Here is a 21,645-nt window from a genome sequence, read left to right as displayed (position 1 = left end):
GACCTATACCCAGCTAACCTATACTGAACGGACCTATACCCAGCTAACCTATACTGAAGGGACCTATACCCAGCTAACCTATACTGAAGGGACTTATAACCAGCTAACCTATACTGAAGGGACCTATACCCAGCTAACCTATACTGAAAGGACCTATACTCAGCTAACCTATACTGAAAGGACCTATACCCAGCTAACCTATACTGAAGGGACTTATAACCAGCTAACCTATACTGAAGGGACTTATAACCAGCTAACCTATACTGAAGGGACCTATACCCAGCTAACCTATACTGAAGGGACCTATACCCAGCTAACCTATACTGAAGGGATCTATACCCGGCTAACCTATACTGAAGGGCCCTATACCCGGCTAACCTATACTGAAGGGCCCTATACCCAGGTAACCTATACTGAAGGGACTCTTACCCAGCTAACCTATACTGAAAGGACCTATACCCAGGTAACCTATACTGAAAGGACCTATACCCAGGTAACCTATACTGAAGGGACATATACCCAGCTAACCTATACTGAAGGGGCTTATACCCAGCTAACCTATACTGAAGGGACTATACCCAGCTAACCTATACTGAAGGGACCTATACCCAGCTAACATATACTGAAGGGACCTATACCCAGCTAACCTATACTGGACCTATACCCAGCTAACCTATACTGGACCTATACCCAGCTAACCTATACTGGACCTATACCCAGCTAACCTATACTGAAGGGACCTATACCCGGCTAACCTATACTGAAGGGCCCTATACCCAGCTAATCTATACTGAAGGGACCTATACCTAACTACATTTCTGGGGGGGGGGGGGTGCATTTGTGCATTTGAAACATCGGTAGATCTCCTGGCCTCGGCGAATTTTAAAGTAGCTCGCGAGCCGAAAAAGTGTGGGCACCCCTGATATATACAGTCACAATCAGATGTGTATATCTGACTTTAAAAATACGGGGACTGCTTTATTGAAGCAGCACAAGTAACTAATTTTGATTTGTTTATTTCATTTTTGTGGACTAAGCACAGCTATTACTGTATATATTAATTATTTATGATGACTATTATCTGAGAAATAGAACATTTTATCATATTTTCTATTTTAATTACAGTTTAAATTCATTAGGAATAGGCGTCGGTGCATTTTTTCCCGACTCTGACTCCGGGCACCCAAAATAGCCCCGACTCCACGACTCCGACTCCAAAGCCCTGGTTTTAACACATGGAGGCTTTAACACATCATAAAAGTAATGTGTACGACTCGCACTCAACAACAGGTGCTTTAATATTTGAACAAGTCTATTCATGTCCAATCTGCTAATAACAAATCTCATAGTGACTCATTTATGTTACCCACCTGTGCAGATATTCAGAAAATATTCATCCTCTTTAACTGTCCTGCTTATGACACCCTCCTCCACAGTCAGCCAATCACTCCTCACATATGTCTCTTCTTCTTCCTCTTTACTTGTCCTGCTCATGTCACCCTTCTCCACAGACTGCTGATCACCCCTCACATATGTCTCTTCTTCCTCTTTACTTGTCCTCATCATGTCACCCTCCATAGACTGCTGATCACTCCTCACATACGTCTCCTCTTCTTCCTCTTTATTTGTCTCCATCATGCCACCCTCCTCCATAGACTGCTGATCACTCTTCACATACGTTTCTTCTTCTTCCTTTTTAATTTTCCTAATCGTGTCACACTAGTCAATTAGTCAAATCGCTAAATAGATAAAGAGGAGGATTGTGGGAATGAGATTTGTAGAAAGGATTGTGAAGTAATGAACAAGACATCTAGTCGGCTATTCACTCCCAGAAACTGTCTCCATGGTCCATTTCACATCACAGACCCCACCTCATTCCCTGACATCTCAGAAGCAATACAAATGTTCTAGTGACCAGCAATAATAGCCTTGAGCTGTTGAGGGGAGAAGTGAGCAGTGCTGGGAATTATGGGACATTGTCCAGTAACAGCAAAGGGCGTGTCTGGGTTTTGACTGTATTCTTGTGTTTGTCAAGTTCCTATAAGGTGTCAGGATGTGACTAACTCTTTCTTTATATAGGAGTGACATTAGAAGGACAACACAACCTCTACAAGGACATCATAATGGAGAATCAGCCACCCCTCACATCACCGGGACTCCACCTTTTTTACCTGTTTTCTCCTTATCTGTGTTACATTTTAATCAGGGACAACTTTGAGTGATTATTTTACTTGCAAATGTGCCAAAAGTTTATTTTTATCAATTAAGGGATAAATAAGACCTTTATGAAAAGTTTTGTGATTAGAGACGAAAAAGAGACAATGTATTCAGTCACTTGTGTGTTTTTCCTACAGATGGATCCAGTAACAGAAACCCAGCAGAGAGAGAAGAAGAGACATATGTGAGGAGCGATCAGCAGTGTAGAGAGGAGGTTGACATGATGAGGACAAGTAAAGAGGAGGAAGAAGAGACGTATGTGAGGAGTGATCAGCAATCTATGGAGGAGGGTGACATGATGAGGACAAGTAAAGAGGAGGAAGAAAAGACGTATGTGAGGAGTGATCAGCAGTCTAGAGAGGAGGGTGACATGATGAGGACAAGTAAAGAGGAAGAAGACACATATGTGAGGGGTGATCAGCAGACTGTGGAGGAGGGTGACATGATGAGGACAATTAAAGAGAAAGAAGAAGAGACAAATGTGAGGAGTGATCAGCAGTCTACAGAGGAGGGTGTCATAATGAGGACAATTAAAGAGGAAGATAATGAGACATATGAGAGGATTGATGAGCAGTCTATGGAGGAGGGTGACATGATGAGGACAATTAAAGAGGAAGAAGAAGAGACATATGTGACATGTGATCAGCAGTCTATGGAGGAGGGTGACATGATGGGCACATATAAAAAGGAAGAAGAGGAGACATACATGAGGGGTGATCAGCAGTCTATGGAGGAGGGTGACATGATAGGGACAAGTAAAGAGGAGGAAGAAGAGATGTATGTGAGGAGTGATCAGCAGTCTATGGAGGAGGGTGACATGAGGAGGACTGTTAAAGAGGATGAATATTTTCTGAATATCTGCGCAGGTGGGTAACATAAATGAGTCAATATGAGATTTATTATGAGCAGATTGGACATGAGTAGACTTGCTTATCGGGGGGATATGACACTAGACTATAAACAGCTGACCAGGAAAAAGAGATTCCAGTTTAATCAAAATAATCAGTCTAACTAAATCCAAAATTGTTAAAATATTGAAGCACCTGTTGTTGAGTGTCATACACATTACTTTTGTCATTGATTTGTCAAACTCATAAACCGTATACTTGCCTGCAGCTGTGCACCGGTTTGTATAGTTATGGCCCCTGCCCTGGCTGGCTTCCTGTTCAAAACGTCGGGTCTTGAAATTCCACTTCCTGTCAAACATGATTCTACTGCAAGCTGTGCCAGCATAGTAATAGACACAAGCTCCCCTCTCTTGTGCAGAAAACTTAATAGAGATGAAGTGGACGGTGACATATGCAGCTAACTCTGCAAACCAAATCCATGCTCCACCCTTGTTACCGCCTCTATTGACACCATCTTCAGCCTCATATTTTCTACTGTAGTGCTGGTGTAACAATGTGTGGTGTTTGGTGCACACTCAGAGTATTCAGATTGTTGGTGATCCGCAGTATCACCAATAATGCTGATATATCCGATTATGTGGCGATCTGCGGAATCGCCAATAATGCGGATATTTATTTGTAACTCTGGATACCGGGTATAACAACAGTGGAAAACCCACCACACTGATATCTTTAAGAGGACTGGGTACCTCTAAAAGAGAAACGCAGTGTGTGCGATTCTGCGACTAGATGACGTAACGCTAGAATCGCGTTCCCCAGCAGCAATGATATACTGGGGAACCACTGAGACCTCCGCAAGGAGGGATTCAGCAGAATAAACCCTTTAGTGGGAGAACCACTAAAGGGGGCAAAGTCAGAAATCTAGCCAAGGTCAGTAACGGACATCAGATAGGCGGAGGTACAAAGTCAGAAAGCCGAACTCGTAGTGAAATAGACAAGCAGAGGTTCGGCAACGGGAGATCAGAAAATGGCACAGATAACAATAGTGCTTGCGAATATATTGGCAAAACCAATATATGTCGCAGATCAGGAAAATAACAAATCTGACTGTTGTGGGCTAGTTACGGCAAGCCGCACTTGGCCCACGATGGTACTGACTGTCAGATCACTATCTGGCTGACTATTAGATCAACTGACTGGCTGACTATAACAGAGATCAGGTTACATACAAATATACAATAATCAGGAAAACAACAAAGACTGACTGATGAGAGACAGGAGCCTTGCTCCAGCTAGGACTGTCTCTCTCGGATCTAGCTAAGGTCTGAGGGCTATCACAAAGTAACGCTTACTGCAGACAACTTGCAACTGACAGAATGCCTGCTTTTATACTGTGCTGGGCTCAACCAGCCCGCCCAGCCAATCACAACACAGTTCAAGGACCTTGCAGCACAGCTCAAGGACCTTACTGAGGTCAGCTGACCAGCTGGTCAGCTGACTCTCCTTCTAAGAGTATAAAAGGCTTTATTGCACACGCGCGCAGCCCCTACGGGGTCCAGACTGGATTGAGGATAGCGTTGGTGTGTGGCAGGCCCTGAGGCCTGTGAGGGAAGAACCGGACCACAGCCTCGACGTAAAGTACGCCGAGAGGCCTGTGACCGAACGGTGAATCGCAACGCCGATGCGGATGTTTCTCCGCGTTCCGCATGCGACCATGTGGTGGATGGTGCCGCTGATGCGGACGCGGCCAAACCTCCGCGTTCCGCTTGCTGAATGCGGTCAGGCCGCCGTCTTATTACAGTACCCCCCCTTTCAGGCGTGGCCTCCGGACATGCCTCTCCAGGCTTCCCGGGATGTGACTCATGAAACTTCTTTCTTATCTCTTTGGCATGCAGATCTCGAAGGGGAACCCATAATCTTTCCTCTGGTCCATACCCCTTCCAGTGTACCAGATACTGAACTTTATTGCGTACAATGCGAGAATCCAGGATATCCTGAACCTCATACTCCAGTTCCCCATCGACCACCACAGGAGAAGGGGGAGCCGAGTCTACCCTAACAGCAGGTTTCAATAGGGAGACATGGTATGTCCTGCCACATCTCAGACTGGCAGGTAGTTTCACCCTGTATGTCACATCATTAATCTTTCTTTCCACAGGGAAAGGCCCAATAAACCGGGGACCCAGTTTTGCCGATGGCTGTCTGAGAGAGATATGTTTGGTGGATACCCAAACAAAATCCCCCGGAACAAAGTTCCATTCAATGGAACGTCTTTTGTCCGCATACTTTTTCTGGATCTTAAAGGCCTTATTCAGATTGTACCTGACATTCTCCCAAATTTTCTTGAAGGCTCCTTGCCACTCCTAGAGAGCCGGAAGAGGTGACTCCCTGACTGGAAGCGACGAGAATTTGGGTGATCTACCATAAACGACCTGAAATGGAGAATACCCGGAAGATGTGTTCCTGAGATTATTGTGAGCGAATTCAGCAAATGGCAAGAATTTCACCCACAGATGTTGCGCCTCCGCCACGTAACATCTCAAGAATTGTTCAAGGGATTGGTTGATTCTCTCTGTCTGCCCATTGGTCTGGGGATGGTAGCCAGACGAAAAAGACAGAGAGATGCCCAAATCTTTGCAAAAGGACCTCCAGAATTTAGATACAAACTGTACCCCTCGGTCTGAAACCACATCCACAGGAATTCCATGAAGCTTAAAGATGTTATGCACAAATAGTTCTGCCAAATCCTGAGCAGACGGCAACCCGGGCAGAGCAACAAAATGTGCCATCTTACTGAACCTGTCAGTTACGACCCAGATGACGGTCTTACCGTCAGATTCAGGCAGTTCACCCACAAAGTCCATGGAGATGTGGGACCATGGAACCTGTGGAGAAGGCAGGGGTTGGAGAGACCCGGCTGGAGCCTTCCTGGAGGATTTGCACCTGGCACAGACAGAACAGGACTTGACAAACTCCTCACAGTCGGACATGAAAGAAGGCCACCAGACAGCCCTACTCAACAGTTCCTGAGTACGGGCAATGCCCGGCTGTCCCACATTCTTGTGTTCATGAAACATACGTAGCACTTGCCCTCGGAAGCGGATGGGAACATACAGGAGACCCTCGGGTTTCCCCTTAGGAACATTAGCCTGACATGCCGAAAGCACCTTGGAAAGATCCTCCGAGATCTCAGTGGCTGCCAGAAAGTACTTTTCAGGGAGGATATTAGTGGGAGTAGCAGATGGGGCAGACTCAGGCTCAAAGCACCTAGACAAGGCATCAGCCTTAACGTTCTTGTCACCTGGCCTATACGTGATCACAAAATCAAAACGAGAAAAGAAAAGCGCCCATCTGGCCTGTCTGGGCGTTAACCTCTTAGCTTTCTCGATGTATTCGAGGTTTTTGTGATCTGTATACACTGTAAAAGGGAACTCTGCCCCTTCCAACCAATGGCGCCACTCCTCCAGTGCCAGTTTGATGGCCAACAGCTCTCGATTCCCCACATCATAATTTTTCTCCGCGGGCGCAAACCTCCTTGAGAAGTATGCACACGGATGGACCTTACCATCCGGGCCAAAAGCCTGCGATAAAACTGCGCCGACTCCTACATCGGATGCATCCACCTCCACAATAAAGGGGCGGGTGACGTCAGGATGACGCAAGATGGGAGCGGAACAGAAGGCTGCTTTCAACAACTCAAAGGCCTTAACTGCTTCAGATGGCCAGTTACTAGCATCAGCCCCCTTTCTTGTCAACTGAGTCATAGGGGCCACCACCGAAGAGTACCCCTTAATGAACCTCCTGTAATAGTTGGCGAATCCCAAAAACCTCTGCAGTGCCTTGAGGCCTGAAGGCTGTGGCCATTCCAGGACTGCTGCGACCTTACTAGGATCCATTGCCAACCCAGATGTGGAGATAATGTATCCCAGAAAGGCTACCTCCCTGACTTCGAAAATACATTTCTCCAACTTGGCGTATAATTGGTTCTCACGTAGTTTTTGGAGGACAAACCTAACATGCTGCCTATGCTGCTGCAAGTCTTTCGAAAAAATTAAAATGTCGTCAAGATAAACCACTAAGAATCTGCCTGATACATCTCTAAAGATATCATTGACAAACTCCTGAAAGACCGCCGGGGCATTGCATAACCCGAAGGGCATGACGAGGTACTCATAGTGACCGTCAGGTGTATTAAACGCGGTCTTCCACTCGTCGTCTTCTCGGATACGAATAAGGTTATATGCCCCCCTCAGGTCCAACTTGGAAAAAACACAGGCATCAGTAATCTGTGAGAATAGATCGTCGATGAATGGGAGAGGGTAACGGTTTTTGATGGTGATCTTGTTAAGTTGTCTATAATCTATACACGGGCGAAGACCACCGTCTTTCTTCTTAACAAAGAAGAACCCCGCTCCCGCAGGGGACTTGGAAGGACGGATAAAGCCCTTCTCCAAGTTCTCCCTGATATAATCCTTCATCGCGATCTTCTCGGGACCAGAAAGATTGTACAACCGTCCCCGAGGGGGCATAGTACCTGGTCTCAGCTCAACAGGACAGTCATAGGGTCTATGGGGAGGCAACCTGTCCGCAGACCGGGCACAAAACACGTCACTGAATTCAGAATACTGAGGTGGAACCCCTTCAACATGAACCTCAGAGGAACAGACTGATACAGACCCTAAACAATTCTCCTGACAATAGTGTGACCATGCAGACAGTTGTTCCTCTCTCCAATTTATCTGGGGAGAATGCTTCCTCAGCCAAGGGAGACCCAGGATGACTGATGAGGTGGCCATCTTTAAAACAAAGACCTGAATGTTTTCTGTGTGAAGAACCCCAATCTGGAGGGTGAGAAATGGAGTTTGACAAAGAGGTGACTTGTCTTGCAGTGGGGAGTCATCGATTGCAGTGACATAGATATGCTTCTGAATGGGGAGAATGGGGATATTGAACCTCAAAGCTAGATCACGATCTATGAAATTGGCGGCGGAGCCCGAGTCGATGAATGCAGACGTGTGACAAACTTGATTCTCCCATTGAAGGGAACAAGGCAGCAAGATCTTACTGTGATATGGAGGTAGGGTTGGCTCGCTTAGGGCGGTACCTCCAACCAGCCCTAAGCGGACAAGTTTCCCGTCCTCTTGCTGCACTTCTGCACTCGGTGACCCTTCTCCCCACAGTATAGGCATAGTCCCTCCTTCATTCTCCTAGCTCTCTCAGACCCTGTCAGATGGCCATGCCCCAATTGCATCGGTTCCTCCTCCGAGACCTCAGGAGGACTAACCGCATGGGACACCCTGGCGAGTGCTAAAGATCTGCCCTTCTTATGATATCGAATACGTCTATCAATTTTAATGGACAGTGTTATGGCCTCATCTAAACTTTTCGGTTCAGGGTGGCTTATGATGACATCAGAGATGGAATCAGATAACCCATTCATAAACGTGTCTAATAGTGTGAATTGATCCCACCTCACTGAGACTGCCCACTTCCTGAACTCTGCCGCATACTCCTCAACCATGCGACTACCTTGTTTAAGTTCCCTGAGCTTGCGCTCGGCTGTGCCGGCGATGTCGGGATCATCGTAGATAATGGCCATCGCTTTAAAGAATTCAGACACCGATGACAAGGCAGTATGACCTTCGGGAAGGCTAAATGCCCAGGTCTGGGAATCTCCCTGTAAGAGAGTCCTAATCAGAGTAACCCTCTGTGCCTCTGAACCGGACGACACAGGTTTTATCTGGAAATATGCTAAACAGCGATTTCTAAAGTTACTAAAGTCGGCCCGTGAGCCAGAAAATTTTTCCGGAAGGGGCATCTTGGGCTCGACTGTGTGAGGGGAAGGTTGAACCACTGGTGGAGACAGGGCATTAATTCTCTCTGTAAGCTGGGAGATCTGAGCTTGCTGTAAGGTCACAGTTTTGGACAGTTCTCCAATAGTGGCTGACAGCATATTCAATTGTTCCACCAGACCTTCCATATTCATAATATGGTCTGCAGTACTGTAACAATGTGTGGTGTTTGGTGCACACTCAGAGTATTCAGATTGTTGGTGATCCGCAGTATCACCAATAATGCTGATATATCCGATTATGTGGCGATCTGCGGAATCTCCAATAATGCGGATATTTATTTGTAACTCTGGATACCGGGTATAACAACAGTGGAAAACCCACCACACTGATATCTTTAAGAGGACTGGGTACCTCTAAAAGAGAAACGCAGTGTGTGCGATTCTGCGACTAGATGACGTAACGCTAGAATCGCGTTCCCCAGCAGCAATGATATACTGGGGAACCACTGAGACCTCCGCAAGGAGGGATTCAGCAGAATAAACCCTTTAGTGGGAGAACCACTAAAGGGGGCAAAGTCAGAAATCTAGCCAAAGTCAGTAACGGACATCAGATAGGCGGAGGTACAAAGTCAGAAAGCCGAACTCGTAGTGAAATAGACAAGCAGAGGTTCGGCAACGGGAGATCAGAAAATGGCACAGATAACAATAGTGCTTGCGAATATATTGGCAAAACCAATATATGTCGCAGATCAGGAAAATAACAAATCTGACTGTTGTGGGCTAGTTACGGCAAGCCGCACTTGGCCCACGATGGTACTGACTGTCAGATCACTATCTGGCTGACTATTAGATCAACTGACTGGCTGACTATAACAGAGATCAGGTTACATACAAATATACAATAATCAGGAAAACAACAAAGACTGACTGATGAGAGACAGGAGCCTTGCTCCAGCTAGGACTGTCTCTCTCGGATCTAGCTAAGGTCTGAGGGCTATCACAAAGTAACGCTTACTGCAGACAACTTGCAACTGACAGAATGCCTGCTTTTATACTGTGCTGGGCTCAACCAGCCCGCCCAGCCAATCACAACACAGTTCAAGGACCTTGCAGCACAGCTCAAGGACCTTACTGAGGTCAGCTGACCAGCTGGTCAGCTGACTCTCCTTCTAAGAGTATAAAAGGCTTTATTGCACACGCGCGCAGCCCCTACGGGGTCCAGACTGGATTGAGGATAGCGTTGGTGTGTGGCAGGCCCTGAGGCCTGTGAGGGAAGAACCGGACCACAGCCTCGACGTAAAGTACGCCGAGAGGCCTGTGACCAAACGGTGAATCGCAACGCCGATGCGGATGTTTCTCCGCGTTCCGCATGCGACCATGTGGTGGATGGTGCCGCTGATGCGGACGCGGCCAAACCTCCGCGTTCCGCTTGCTGAATGCGGTCAGGCCGCCGTCTTATTACAGCTGGGAAATGTAGCCTGTCCCCTATTATTCCTCCCACTTTGAGAGTTACATGGGTATTCCTGATTGACCCGCCCACTAGTTAAATCTACTGAGAGCAGAAAGTGAGTTGCACTACAGTTGCCAATCACTTATGACTCATGAAAAAGCATTGTATCCACCACTTTGCTTCTGCGCACTGTTTATGTTCACTTATCAACCTGCTATAAGGATTTCAGGTTAGTTTGTCTTTAATTTCCTGTTTTTATTATTAGCCCAAAACTGAGAGACCTTATTTATTCATTTTTTCCTTGCTGTTCATGCCTAGTTTACATTCTAGCAATAGAAACAGTTTTACCTTGTATATTAGTTCTGTGTGTTCCTTTGTTATTATTAATATTTATTGTATGTATAAAGCGCCAACATATTACGCAGCGCTGCACAATAGATAAATGGGTTAACATACAAGGAACTCACAGCAAAACAACATCATGCAAATAATTTGATAACAGTAGTTCAGTGTCTTTGTTCAAAATAGAGACCATTCTAGTCCACAAGAGGGGTGACGGACAGTAAGATTGCATAATCAAGCTGGAAGCACTAGGGGGTAGGGCCCTACCAGAGGCTTACAATTTAAAGGGTGGGGGAAGAGACAATAGGTGTGTCTGTTGAGAAGGTGCTCAGCAGAATTATGGTACTGATGTAGGGGAGTAGGCAAGCATGGAAAGGTGAGTCTTGAAGGCTTGTTTGAAGGTGTTAAAGGTGTGGCGCATCTGATGGCTGGTGGTAGTGAGTTCCAGAGAGTGGGGGCTGCCCTGGTGAAGTTCTGCAATCGTGCATGGGAGTGGGATATGCGGGATGCAAACAGGCATAGGTGGTTGGAGGATTGGAGGGGGAGGGCTGGTATGTGCTTGTGGACAAAATCGGAGATGTAGGTTGGGCAGGTCCTGTGTGCCAATTTGTAGGCCAAGAACAGTTGATCCTGAAGCAGATGGGGAGCCAGTGGAGGGCTTTACAGAGCGGAGTTGTAGAGGCGATGAGAAGAGTTGATCATTCTAGTTGCCGCATTCATTACCAATTGAAGGGGAACAATACAGTTAGAGGGGAGGTCTGAAAAAAAGGGAATTGCTATAGCCCAGGCGGGAGATGACAAGGGCATGGATGAGGAGTTTGATGGTGTCAGAGACAGGTAGGGGTGGATACTGCAAATGTTGTGGAAGTGGAAGTTGAAGGATCGGGTAATACTTTGGATGTGAAGAGGAGAGCAGAGTCCAGGGTAACACCTAGTCAGCGGGCTTGAGAGGTGAAGCGGATGGTAGTGTTGTCGATCATAATATATCTGGGAGCGGTGCAGTTGTGCATGGAGGGAATATTAAAAGCTCAGTCTTGTCCTAATTAAGCTTCAGGAACCTGGGGCTTGAAGGTATATCAGGGTGTCGTCGGCATACAGGTGATAGTTGAAGCCCATGGAGGAGATGATTTTACCAATCGAGGCAGAAGGAATCGTTCCTTCAGAGGAAAGCTCTCCAGATCCTCAAACTGTCATACCAGAATATGAATTGGTTCCCCTTTTCATAATATTATTATACTTTCTAGAATTCTGCTTCTCTTGATTCAATGTGTTAACCTAAACACCTCACCATCATATCTAAGATCTTTCAACCTTCTGCCCTAACATCTAACTCGCCGACAAATTGGATGGAAGTATTGTATGCTAGTAGATTAATCAAAAGAAAATGTATGCGTGCTCAACATCAAGCTTAACCCTTTCAAGTCTGGCTGTGCAAATCTGGCTAAAATGGCTTACCATGAGACATGCTCATGCAGAAATGCATCTGCTTTCGCATGCCAAACTTTGCAGGGTCAAAAACCAATACCGCGAAGTGGTTGCCCTGCGGGAATTAGTTCATGCTTTATAGCACTATCCAGGAGCACCACGGGGAGGCTTCCCAATGCCCCCATACAACCGGGGGGGGCTGCGGGGCCCCAGGCTCTCTCACTGCCTAGGGACCACAGTGACACCCCGGAGGTGGAGGCTGGGCGAAGCAGACGACCCCCCCCCCAAGCGTGGCCAGCGCCAGGGGGGGGGGGGGCATCCGCACCCACCTCCCAAAAATTTAAAACCAGGCACTTACCTTAACGTCCATTGCGTTCTGCTACTGCGCATCGACTCGGGGCACTGCATGGGAAAGGAGTGACGCATGGGTCACCCCGAGCTGTGAAGCTCAGGGCTGGCTCACACACATCTCTCCAGAAGGGGGGGGGGAGGACAGGCACAGACAGCCCACTACTGGAGCAAGCTGTCCACCACCTGCCTCCAAAGGCAAGTGGTGAGTGGCTTGTTTTAGGAGGTGAGAGCCCTGGAGCAGGCTATTTGCGCCTGTCCTCCCCTTATGTGTCGCGCCCAGGTCATGCGCATATAGCAGAACGCAATGGACGTTAAGGTAAGTGCCTGTTTTTAATCTTGGGAGGTGTGTGCAGGCGGCTCTTCCTGGCGCTGGCCACGCTGGGGAGATCGCCTGCACCCCCAGCCTCCACCTCCGAGGTGCCGCTGTGTGGGTTCCAGGCGGTGAGAGAGCCTGGGACCCCCGCGGCCCCCCGGTTGTATGGGGGCAATGGGAAGCCTCCTCGTGGAGCCCCTGGATAGTGCTGTATAGCATGAACTAATTCCCGCAGGGCGATTGTTTTGCGGTTTTTGGTTTTTGACCCTGCATATTTAGGCATGCGAAAGCAAATGCATATTTGCATGAGCAATGTCTCGTGATTAGCCAATAGGCCAAGTTTGCAAAGCCAGATTTGTCAGGTTCACTTGGTTGATGCACACATTTTCTCTCTGTTGTAATTAGCATTGTATGCTAGTAGAACCACCTCCAATCCCTTCCAGAATAATATAATATATGTATTCACCAAAAACAAAGGCATTGGAGATACTGTACACCATATGAAGGGCTCATCTCCATTCCTCAGTATAACATCATAGCACCAACAAATGAGGAGGAGATACTGTTCACCATATGAGAGGCCCATCTCCATTCCTCAATATAACATCATAGTACCAACAAATGGGGAGGAGATACTGTACACCATATGAAGGACTCATCTCCATTCCTCAGTATAACATCATAGCACCAACAAATGAGGAGGAGATATTGTACACCATATGAAGGGCTCATCTCCATTCCTCAGTATAACATCATAGCACCAACAAATGAGGAGGAGATACTGTACACCATATGAGAGGCCCATCTCCATTCCTCAATATAACATCATAGTACCAACAAATGAGAGGAGATACTGTTCACCATATGAGAGGCCCATCTCCATTCCTCAATATAACATCATAGTACCAACAAATGAGAGGAGATACTGTACACCATATGAAAGGCCCATCTCCATTCCTCAGTATAACATCATAGCACCAACAAATGAGGAGGAGATACTGTACACCATATGAAAGGCCCATCTCCATTCCTCAGTATAACATCATAGTACCAACAAATGAGAGGAGATACTGTACACCATATGAAAGGCCCATCTCCATTCCTCAGTATTACATCATAGTACCAACAAATGAGGAGGAGATACTGTACATCATATGAAAGGTCCATCTCCATTCCTCAGTATTACATCATAGTACCAACAAATGAGGGGGAGATTCTGTACACCATATGAAAGGTCCATCTCCATTCCTCAGTATAACATCATAGTACCAACAAATGAGGAGGAGATACTGTACACCATATGAAAGGCCCATCTCCATTCCTCAGTATAACATCATATTACCAACAAATGAGAGGAGATACTGTACACCATATGATAGGCCCATCTCCATTCCTCAGTATAACATCATAGTACCAACAAATGAGGAGGAGATATTGTACTCCATATGAAAGGCCCATCTCCATTCCTCAGTATAACATCATAGTACCAACAAATGAGAGGAGATACTGTACACCATATGAAAGGCCCATCTCCATTCCTCAGTATAACATCATAGTACCAACAAATGAGGAGGAGATACTGTACACCATATGAAAGGCCCATCTCCATTCCTCAGTATAACATCATAGTACCAACAAATGAGGAGGAGATACTGTACACCATATGAAAGGCACATCTCCATTCCTCAGTATAACATCATAGCACCAACAAATGAGAGGAGATACTGTACACCATATGAAAGGGCCATTTTTTTGTTTTGCAAGGAATTGTACTTTTTTTTTTTTTTTTTTTTTTGCTTCTGCTTTTGTATTGATGTTATCCATGTTCCATGTCAAAGTTCGGTCAACAAATTAACTGATAGAGAAGCAAACTTGAATCCTAACTGTAAAAATAGAAAACTGTAATTTTAATATTTTTCCCCAACAGATGGGCAGTATTTTGGGAACCCTTTTGAGGAACATCTTATCCCCCCTCCAGATGATGCTGCAGAAGAAAATGGCGTCACACAATGTTCTCCAGGAGGAAACCCCATTACTGGAAATACACATCACGGGGGTCACAGTGCGACTAGAGCAACACATCCCTGTAATCCCGGGGAATCTCCTGATAAACCAGACACTATTACTACAAGCGTAAACTCAACAATTCACACTGAGGGCAAATCAAATAGTCACAGCGCTGAGCGGCTTTTTTCATGTTCAGAGTGTGGGAAAGGGTTTACTCGCAAAGCTGACCTTGTTAGTCATCAGAAAACTCATACTGGTGAGCAACCATTTACATGTTCAGAGTGTGGGAAATCTTTTACACAGAGTCGAAACCTTCAGCGTCATCAGAGATGTCATACTGATGAACAGACTTTTTCATGTTCAGAGTGTGAAAAGTCTTTTAAACGGAAGGAAAGCCTTCAGATACATCAGAGATGTCACACTGGTGAGCTTCCTTTTTCATGTTCTGAGTGCGGAAAATCTTTTAAACGGAAGGGAAGCCTTCAGATACATCAAAGATGTCACACTGGTGAGCGGCCTTTTCCATGTTCTGAGTGTGGGAAATCTTTTAAACAGAGGCAAAACCTTCAGCTACATCAGAGATGTCACACTGGTGAGCGGCCTTTTTTGTGTTCAGAGTGTGGGCAATCTTTCAAACATAAGCAAATTCTTCAAAATCATCAGAGATGTCATACTGACCAACGGCCTTTTTCCTGTTCAGAGTGTGGGGAATCTTTTAAACGGAAGGGAAGTCTTCAAATACATCAGAGATGCCACACTGGTGAGCGGCCTTTTGCATGTTCAGAATGTGGGAAATCTTTTAAACATAAACAAAGCCTTCAGCTGCATCAGAGATGTCACACTCTTTAGCAACCTTATGCACATTCAGAGTGTGGGAAATCTATTGTGAAGTCAGACCCTCATAGACACCAGACATGTCACAAAGACAAGCCTCGTTTTCCGTGTTATTGGTGACAGATAATTACACAAAGATGGGTGTGACGCTTGCACCTCTGACTCTCTAGCTGTGTATGGGTGACTATGATTTCCCGGATTTCTGATTCTGCTCTCGGTTGGTAGATCTGGCATTGTTGCTTTTCTACTTGCTGCGGATGTCACAAAGGCCCATCCTGGATAACCACAAACTTTTACATTTACATTCTGCTGTTGTTAAAGAATTGCTATAAACTTCCTTATATACTAAGGACATTTCTGTATTATAATATTAGATATGTCCACTGAGAGCTTCCAGTACTGTCACTGAGCTTAATTTCCACCTTACAGCTACATCTGCAGCACTCTGTTTGGACTCCTTTGTAATTGCTTCAGGTGACAGTTCACTTGTGATTGGTGTATGAATAAGCTGCTGTGATCTCTCCCAAGTGGCAAGTTCTGTCCCATGGAGAGAGGATGGGGGACTGTGAGGCAGAAGAGACCTGATTAAGCTCACTCCAACATCTACAAGAGTGGTCAGCCCAGCCAAGCGTCCAACTTACCAGATCAGATAGGGGTGGCCAGGTCACAAGGGTAATTATTATTTTGTATTTTTGCTGGTCCGTTGCATAACCCCCCCCCCCCCCCCCCGGGTCCTCCAGCCCCAGTATATGCGAAGTATCAGTGCAGTGATAACCATACTTATTTCACCTCCTGGGCTCCAGTGATGTGCAGACATCCTCACCACTTACTCCACCTCCTGGTATTCTTCCTGCAGATCACGTGATTACACACGACATGAGGAGATTGAGAGGGGCAGAGAATAAGAGGTGAGCGAGAGTTGAGTTAATCATGGCTACCACTGCATCCATACTCTACATGTACTTGAGCTGGTGTTTTCAGGACGGGGGGGCCACTAACCCACCAGGGATGCTATATCAGTGGCAAGAAAGGAGTAGACAACCAGGGAAGCTACATTGTGGAGGAAGGGGGGTATTAGACACCAGGGAACTGTAAAGGGGAGGGAGGGGGCAACTGATAACAGGAAACAGTATTGGGGATGGAAGGGGCACACAAGACCTCAGGAAACTGTATAGGGTAGGGAGGAAGCCACTAGACACTGGGGAACTATATAGGGGAGTGAGCAGGGCAACTAAACATCAGGGAATTGTATAGAGAAGGGAGGGAACTATTATACATCAGGGAACTGTATATGAGAGGGAAGGGACAGACTAGACACCAGAAAATTATAGGGAAGGGTGGGGGGTATACAGAACTTTCATTGAAGCCCTTTTAGAATATACTGTAAATCCCCTTCCATGAACCAATGAGAGCAAGTTCTAAATATAAACCTTTCCATGTCCCTTTGGGCGCAAAGCTCAGTCACAGATACTAAGGGCAGTTGGCAGAGCAGTGCTAGGGAAGTATCCACTAGACTACTGAGTTCGATTCTTGTCTCTCTCTGTTCAGTAAGCCCACACCTATTCAGTAAGGAGGTCTTGGGCAAGACTCCCTAACAATGCTACTGCCTACTGAGTGCATCCCTAGTGGCTGCAGCTCTGGTGCTTCGAGTTTGTCAGGAGAAAAGCGCAATATAAATGTTCTGTGTCTTGTCTAATAATAGGCATTTCCATGAGATCCTGTGGATATTCCCAACCTTCCCAGATCAGTCCCTGGTGATGTAAAGATTGGTGTCAACACGCAGAGAGAGAATCTGACTATTGGTGATCTGCAGAATCACCAGCAATGCAGACATACACCAGATTATGGATGATCTGCAGAATCACCAACAATCCTGGTATGTCTAACCTCTGGACACCTGAGATATGAGTGTTTGGTGTAACAATAGCACTTTGAGTGAGAACCACCAGAGGAGCTGGAGGTTAGAAGAAGAAGGGAATTCACCCCAGACTGTGGGTGAATCCCTAAAGGCTCCCTAGGAGAAGGGCCTAGGCTTGGTTGCAGGATGCCCTGCTGCTAAAATGAACAGACTTGCCCTAACTGGATGTGAGATCCTAGCTCTCAACACCCTAGAGGCGGGCCAAGGTTGATACAAGTACACAGTGCTAGTCTTGGGTGTGAGGTCTGTAGTGTCAACACCCTGGAACTAGTCTATAGCATAGCATAGCATTGACACAGTATCCTAGGCTTGGGTGTGAGGTCCGTAGTCACAACACCCTGGAACTAGTCTATAGCATAGCATAGCATTGACACAGTATCCTAGGCTTGGGTGTGAGATCCGTAGTCACAACACCCTGGAACTAGTCTATAGCATAACATAGCATTGACACAGTATCCTAGGCTTTGGTGTGAGGTCTGTAGTCACAACACCCCGGAACCAGTCTATAGCACAACATAGCATTGTCACAGTATCCTAGGCTTGGGTGTGAGGTCCGTAGTCACAACACCCCGGAACTAGTCTATAACATAACATTGCGAGAATAATCTAGCTCAGTGTGAATTCCCAGGTCCCCCTGGTTCTAACACACTGTGGGATCTGACTGAGGTCTGTGTGCCAACACGTAAAGCATTCGCAACGGCAGACAACATGAGACTGAGGGACGAGTGGTTATATAGTGCAGCGCTGATCAGCACCGCCCAGTCCCCTCCAGCCAATCCGCATACATCCTGGGATCAGCTGACCAAGGGAGTCAGCTGATCCCTCTCTGCTTCCCATAAAGCTTCTGTCTTTCCGCGCGCGCGCGTGTGTATTTCTCAGCCTATGTGCACAGGAAGGCTGTACCACATCAGACACATGTCGCCGCGCATAAACCGCCGGACTGGACGCGGAAGTAGCCGCCACGCCGTCAGAGCATGCGGCGGCTACTCCGCAATCCTTCACAGGTGACCTTTAGGTTAGCCATTTAACAACCTTGTACCCTAGACAAGCTGCTTTCACCTAAAAACCAGTGAAACTAGTGAAGCTTGAGATTTGTTGTATTTTTGGACATTCCTTGTACAGTATTTACCTGTACTGAACATATTTCCCATATTGGGGACTTTTTCTCTGTGTTGCAGAGTAAGATCTATATTTGTTCATTGAAAAATGATTAATAAAACTCTTGATGAAACTAAACAATGATGTGCGGTCTTTAATTATTATTTATATAGCACCAACATCTTCCGCAGTGCTGTACAGAGTATATTGTCTTGTCACCTATCGTCCCTCAGAGGAGCTCACTATTTAATCCCTACCATAGTCCTATGTCTATGTTTGTATTGTGTAGTGCAAGTATCATAGTCTAGGGCCAATTTTAGGGGGAAGCCAATTAACTTATCTGTATGTTTTTTGGATGCGCTGCAGACATTTCTCCAGCAATGTAATCTGCATCTGTTTTTCTGTAAATATTTCCTTCTGCTGTTCATGTGTAATTTCTGTATTCTTCCTTCTGTGTAATTTCTGTGTAATTTCTTCTTTCTTCTGTGTGGCTTGGAGACCACTGCCCCTCCCCCATCACCACATTTCATTGTCTCGCCAAATAAGGCCCAATATTTGCAGCAGACCTGATAATAAAGTAACTAAGTGTGTATTGTTAATAACAGATTGCCATTCCTCAGATGGAACACTTGCTAGGTCTCCTGTGTAGTGAATGGAATATAGAGATGACATGATTGTCAGCCCATCACATGCTGTTGTCACTTCCATGATACACAAGGTGTCACTGCTTTGGGTAGCAGAGTTGTTATACCGGCTGTACTCAGCAATGGGCACTGATGTGCTGTGTGTGGCTCTCAGGGACTCCTCTGCTGACATCTCTCCGCTCCTGCCTCAGTCTCTGGTGACATTTGTGTGACAGCCTCTTGTCAGGCCACCGCTGGCGTAGCAATAGGGGATGCAGAGGCTGCATGAGCAAACCACATAGATTCCTAATGCAAGCCACAGAGGCCTCTCCACTGTCACCGCTTTACCTTCATAGTAACGTTTGTCAGTCAGCGACATATCAGTGTAGGAGATGTGAGTAAGGTTTAGTCTCACAAACACGTTTTGTATAGAAATCCCTGTATACATACATGTAGATCTGTACATGAGTTGTGAAAGAGGGAAAATGAAAAAGATAGAGGGATTCGTTTTCCATACATGTTCTGTCTCTTCCATAGTGTTCTGAGGGTAGTTCCAGGTGTAATGTGGATATGGAATAACTGTAGTTAATTGTATGACAAATGAGGGGAGTGCATCACATTGAAGGCTGCAGTTTGCATATTCTCCACAAGATGGCGGTGTCGGACTCCGGAATATCCGGGTTAAATGAGTGAGGAAGTCAGAGGAAGCACAGAGGAGACGTTGCTGCTGCTAGAAGACGAGGTAATATTTATTAGATATTGTTTATTCCGCAGCACCTATTGGAGTGCAACGAGGCCAGTTTCTGGGGGAGCCGACTACCAAATCTCACTGACCATCCCTATTTATACTGGATATGACAACCTCCCCCTCTTCATCACCAACACTCATCCATACAACCACACTTGTTATGGATTTAACAGTGGGCTTCTGGCAATACATAAGATTCACCTCTATGCTGTAATACAATCAATTCATAATACACAATTCGGGCTCTAAGCCACCACAAGCAGCTTTTTCTAAGCACTAGTGATTTAAAAAGCTCTTGTTAATGCAATGCTATGGGGTATTTTTTATTAAATCACATCGCTCAAGTGGGATCACACCCATAGCATTACATTAGCATGAGCTTTCCAACTCACAAGCACTTAGAAATGCAAAGTGCAAGTTGCAAGTTGCAGAGCTAGGCTGTTAAAGTGTACCGGAGGCGACAGGTGAGATGATGAGAGAAACGTGTATGTACAGTACAAAACATATTAACAACCAGGTTGTTTTACTTGTTAATTTCTAGGCATGGAAGTGACAGCTTCTGTCCTGTCGGTACTTGTCTGGAATGTAGTAAACATTGTTAAGCAAATTACAGCCATAAAGTTTTCCTGGCAGAATACAACTTCTGAGGGCAGGGAGAGATAAAATGCATGAACTATTGACCTTTTTCTAACTAGGGGACACTTAAAGCCATTGGGAATAACATTTTTTTTTGTTCAAAAAAAATAACATGGATGGCTTTTAAATTAAAAATATTTTTACCTTCTGTTAATTTTGCCGCTCCCCCGCCCCTAGATCGGTAAATATTGCCCTAAATCCGTGCTTTATAAATCCAAGATGGCTGCCAACCTTTGCTTTATCTTCCGGGTTGGCAGCCTCTTCCTTCCAAATATCTCTCACTCTCAAGCGCACATAAAACAGCGCGAGAGTATGAGATGTTCGGGTACGCGGCCATGAGCACGTGTGCGCGCACGTGTATAGAACAGCGCGCACGCACGCATTATGTGGTGACTGGCTGCATTCGTGACTGTGCACAGGCAAAAGTAGTGAGTCACGCATGAAGACCTGCCCGCAGCACTGTTCACTCGTGTAGTGAGAGCGGGCGAGCCGCGCATCAGCGGGAGCGCAACTGAGAGGGCGGAGAAAGGGGAGGAGATAGGTGCGCATGACGGAGGAGTGACAGAGCAGGGAAATGAAGCTCTGCCTCCTCTCTCCTGCTAAAGTATTCGACCGAACTGGTCAAAAAATAAAAACGGCGATTTTGGGGGCCAGCCTGCAGTAAGACCAACAAAATTAAGACAGAACTTTAGAGGACAATGAGGTAAGTAGTCCTCTATAGAAAAATAAAAAAAATAAAACAGTTCCCATTGACTTTAATAGGCTGCCACTGATTAGAGACAGTAAAACATCCAACCTACTTTGTAAATGTTTTAATATAAAATAAAACGCTGGGATACTTCAAAAAAAGCCATTTTTAGGAGTAGGAGGATAAATAAAATTGTTTATCTCATCAGTTTATTTTCACCTCGGGTTCACTTTAAAGTGTACCTGTAGTGAAAAAAGTGCCCCAAAGGGATACTTACCTAGGTGGAGGGAAGCCTCTGGATCATCCAGGAAATTCCCCATCGATCTGGTGGGAAAATTGCATGGTGTGTAGCA

General features: G+C 45.9%; 2 protein-coding genes and 1 pseudogene across 2 annotated transcripts in view; 2 read left to right on the top strand and 1 right to left on the bottom strand.

Annotated features, from left to right (window-relative positions):
* Positions 1 to 16,660, top strand: part of LOC137537091 (zinc finger protein 239-like) — a 53,351-nt gene extending 36,691 nt beyond the window's left edge. The window contains exons 2-3 of the mRNA XM_068259232.1: positions 2,355 to 3,083; positions 14,668 to 16,660. Of these exons, the coding sequence (XP_068115333.1) occupies positions 2,355 to 3,083; positions 14,668 to 15,596 (1,658 nt within the window). The 3' untranslated portion in view covers positions 15,597 to 16,660. The remainder of the gene's footprint in view (positions 1 to 2,354; positions 3,084 to 14,667) is intronic.
* Positions 1 to 21,645, bottom strand: part of LOC137535252 (zinc finger protein 585A-like) — a 201,856-nt gene that overhangs the window by 123,207 nt on the left and 57,004 nt on the right. The window lies entirely within an intron of this gene.
* LOC137537090 (zinc finger protein 84-like) overlaps positions 19,910 to 21,645 on the top strand; it is a 99,591-nt pseudogene continuing 97,855 nt past the window's right edge.

Source organism: Hyperolius riggenbachi, chromosome 10 (assembly GCF_040937935.1).
Source record: "Hyperolius riggenbachi isolate aHypRig1 chromosome 10, aHypRig1.pri, whole genome shotgun sequence".
In the NCBI taxonomy this organism is placed as follows: Eukaryota; Metazoa; Chordata; class Amphibia; order Anura; family Hyperoliidae; genus Hyperolius; species Hyperolius riggenbachi.
Note: the sequence above shows the minus strand (reverse complement) of the source record. Positions and strands in the feature narration are given on the sequence as shown.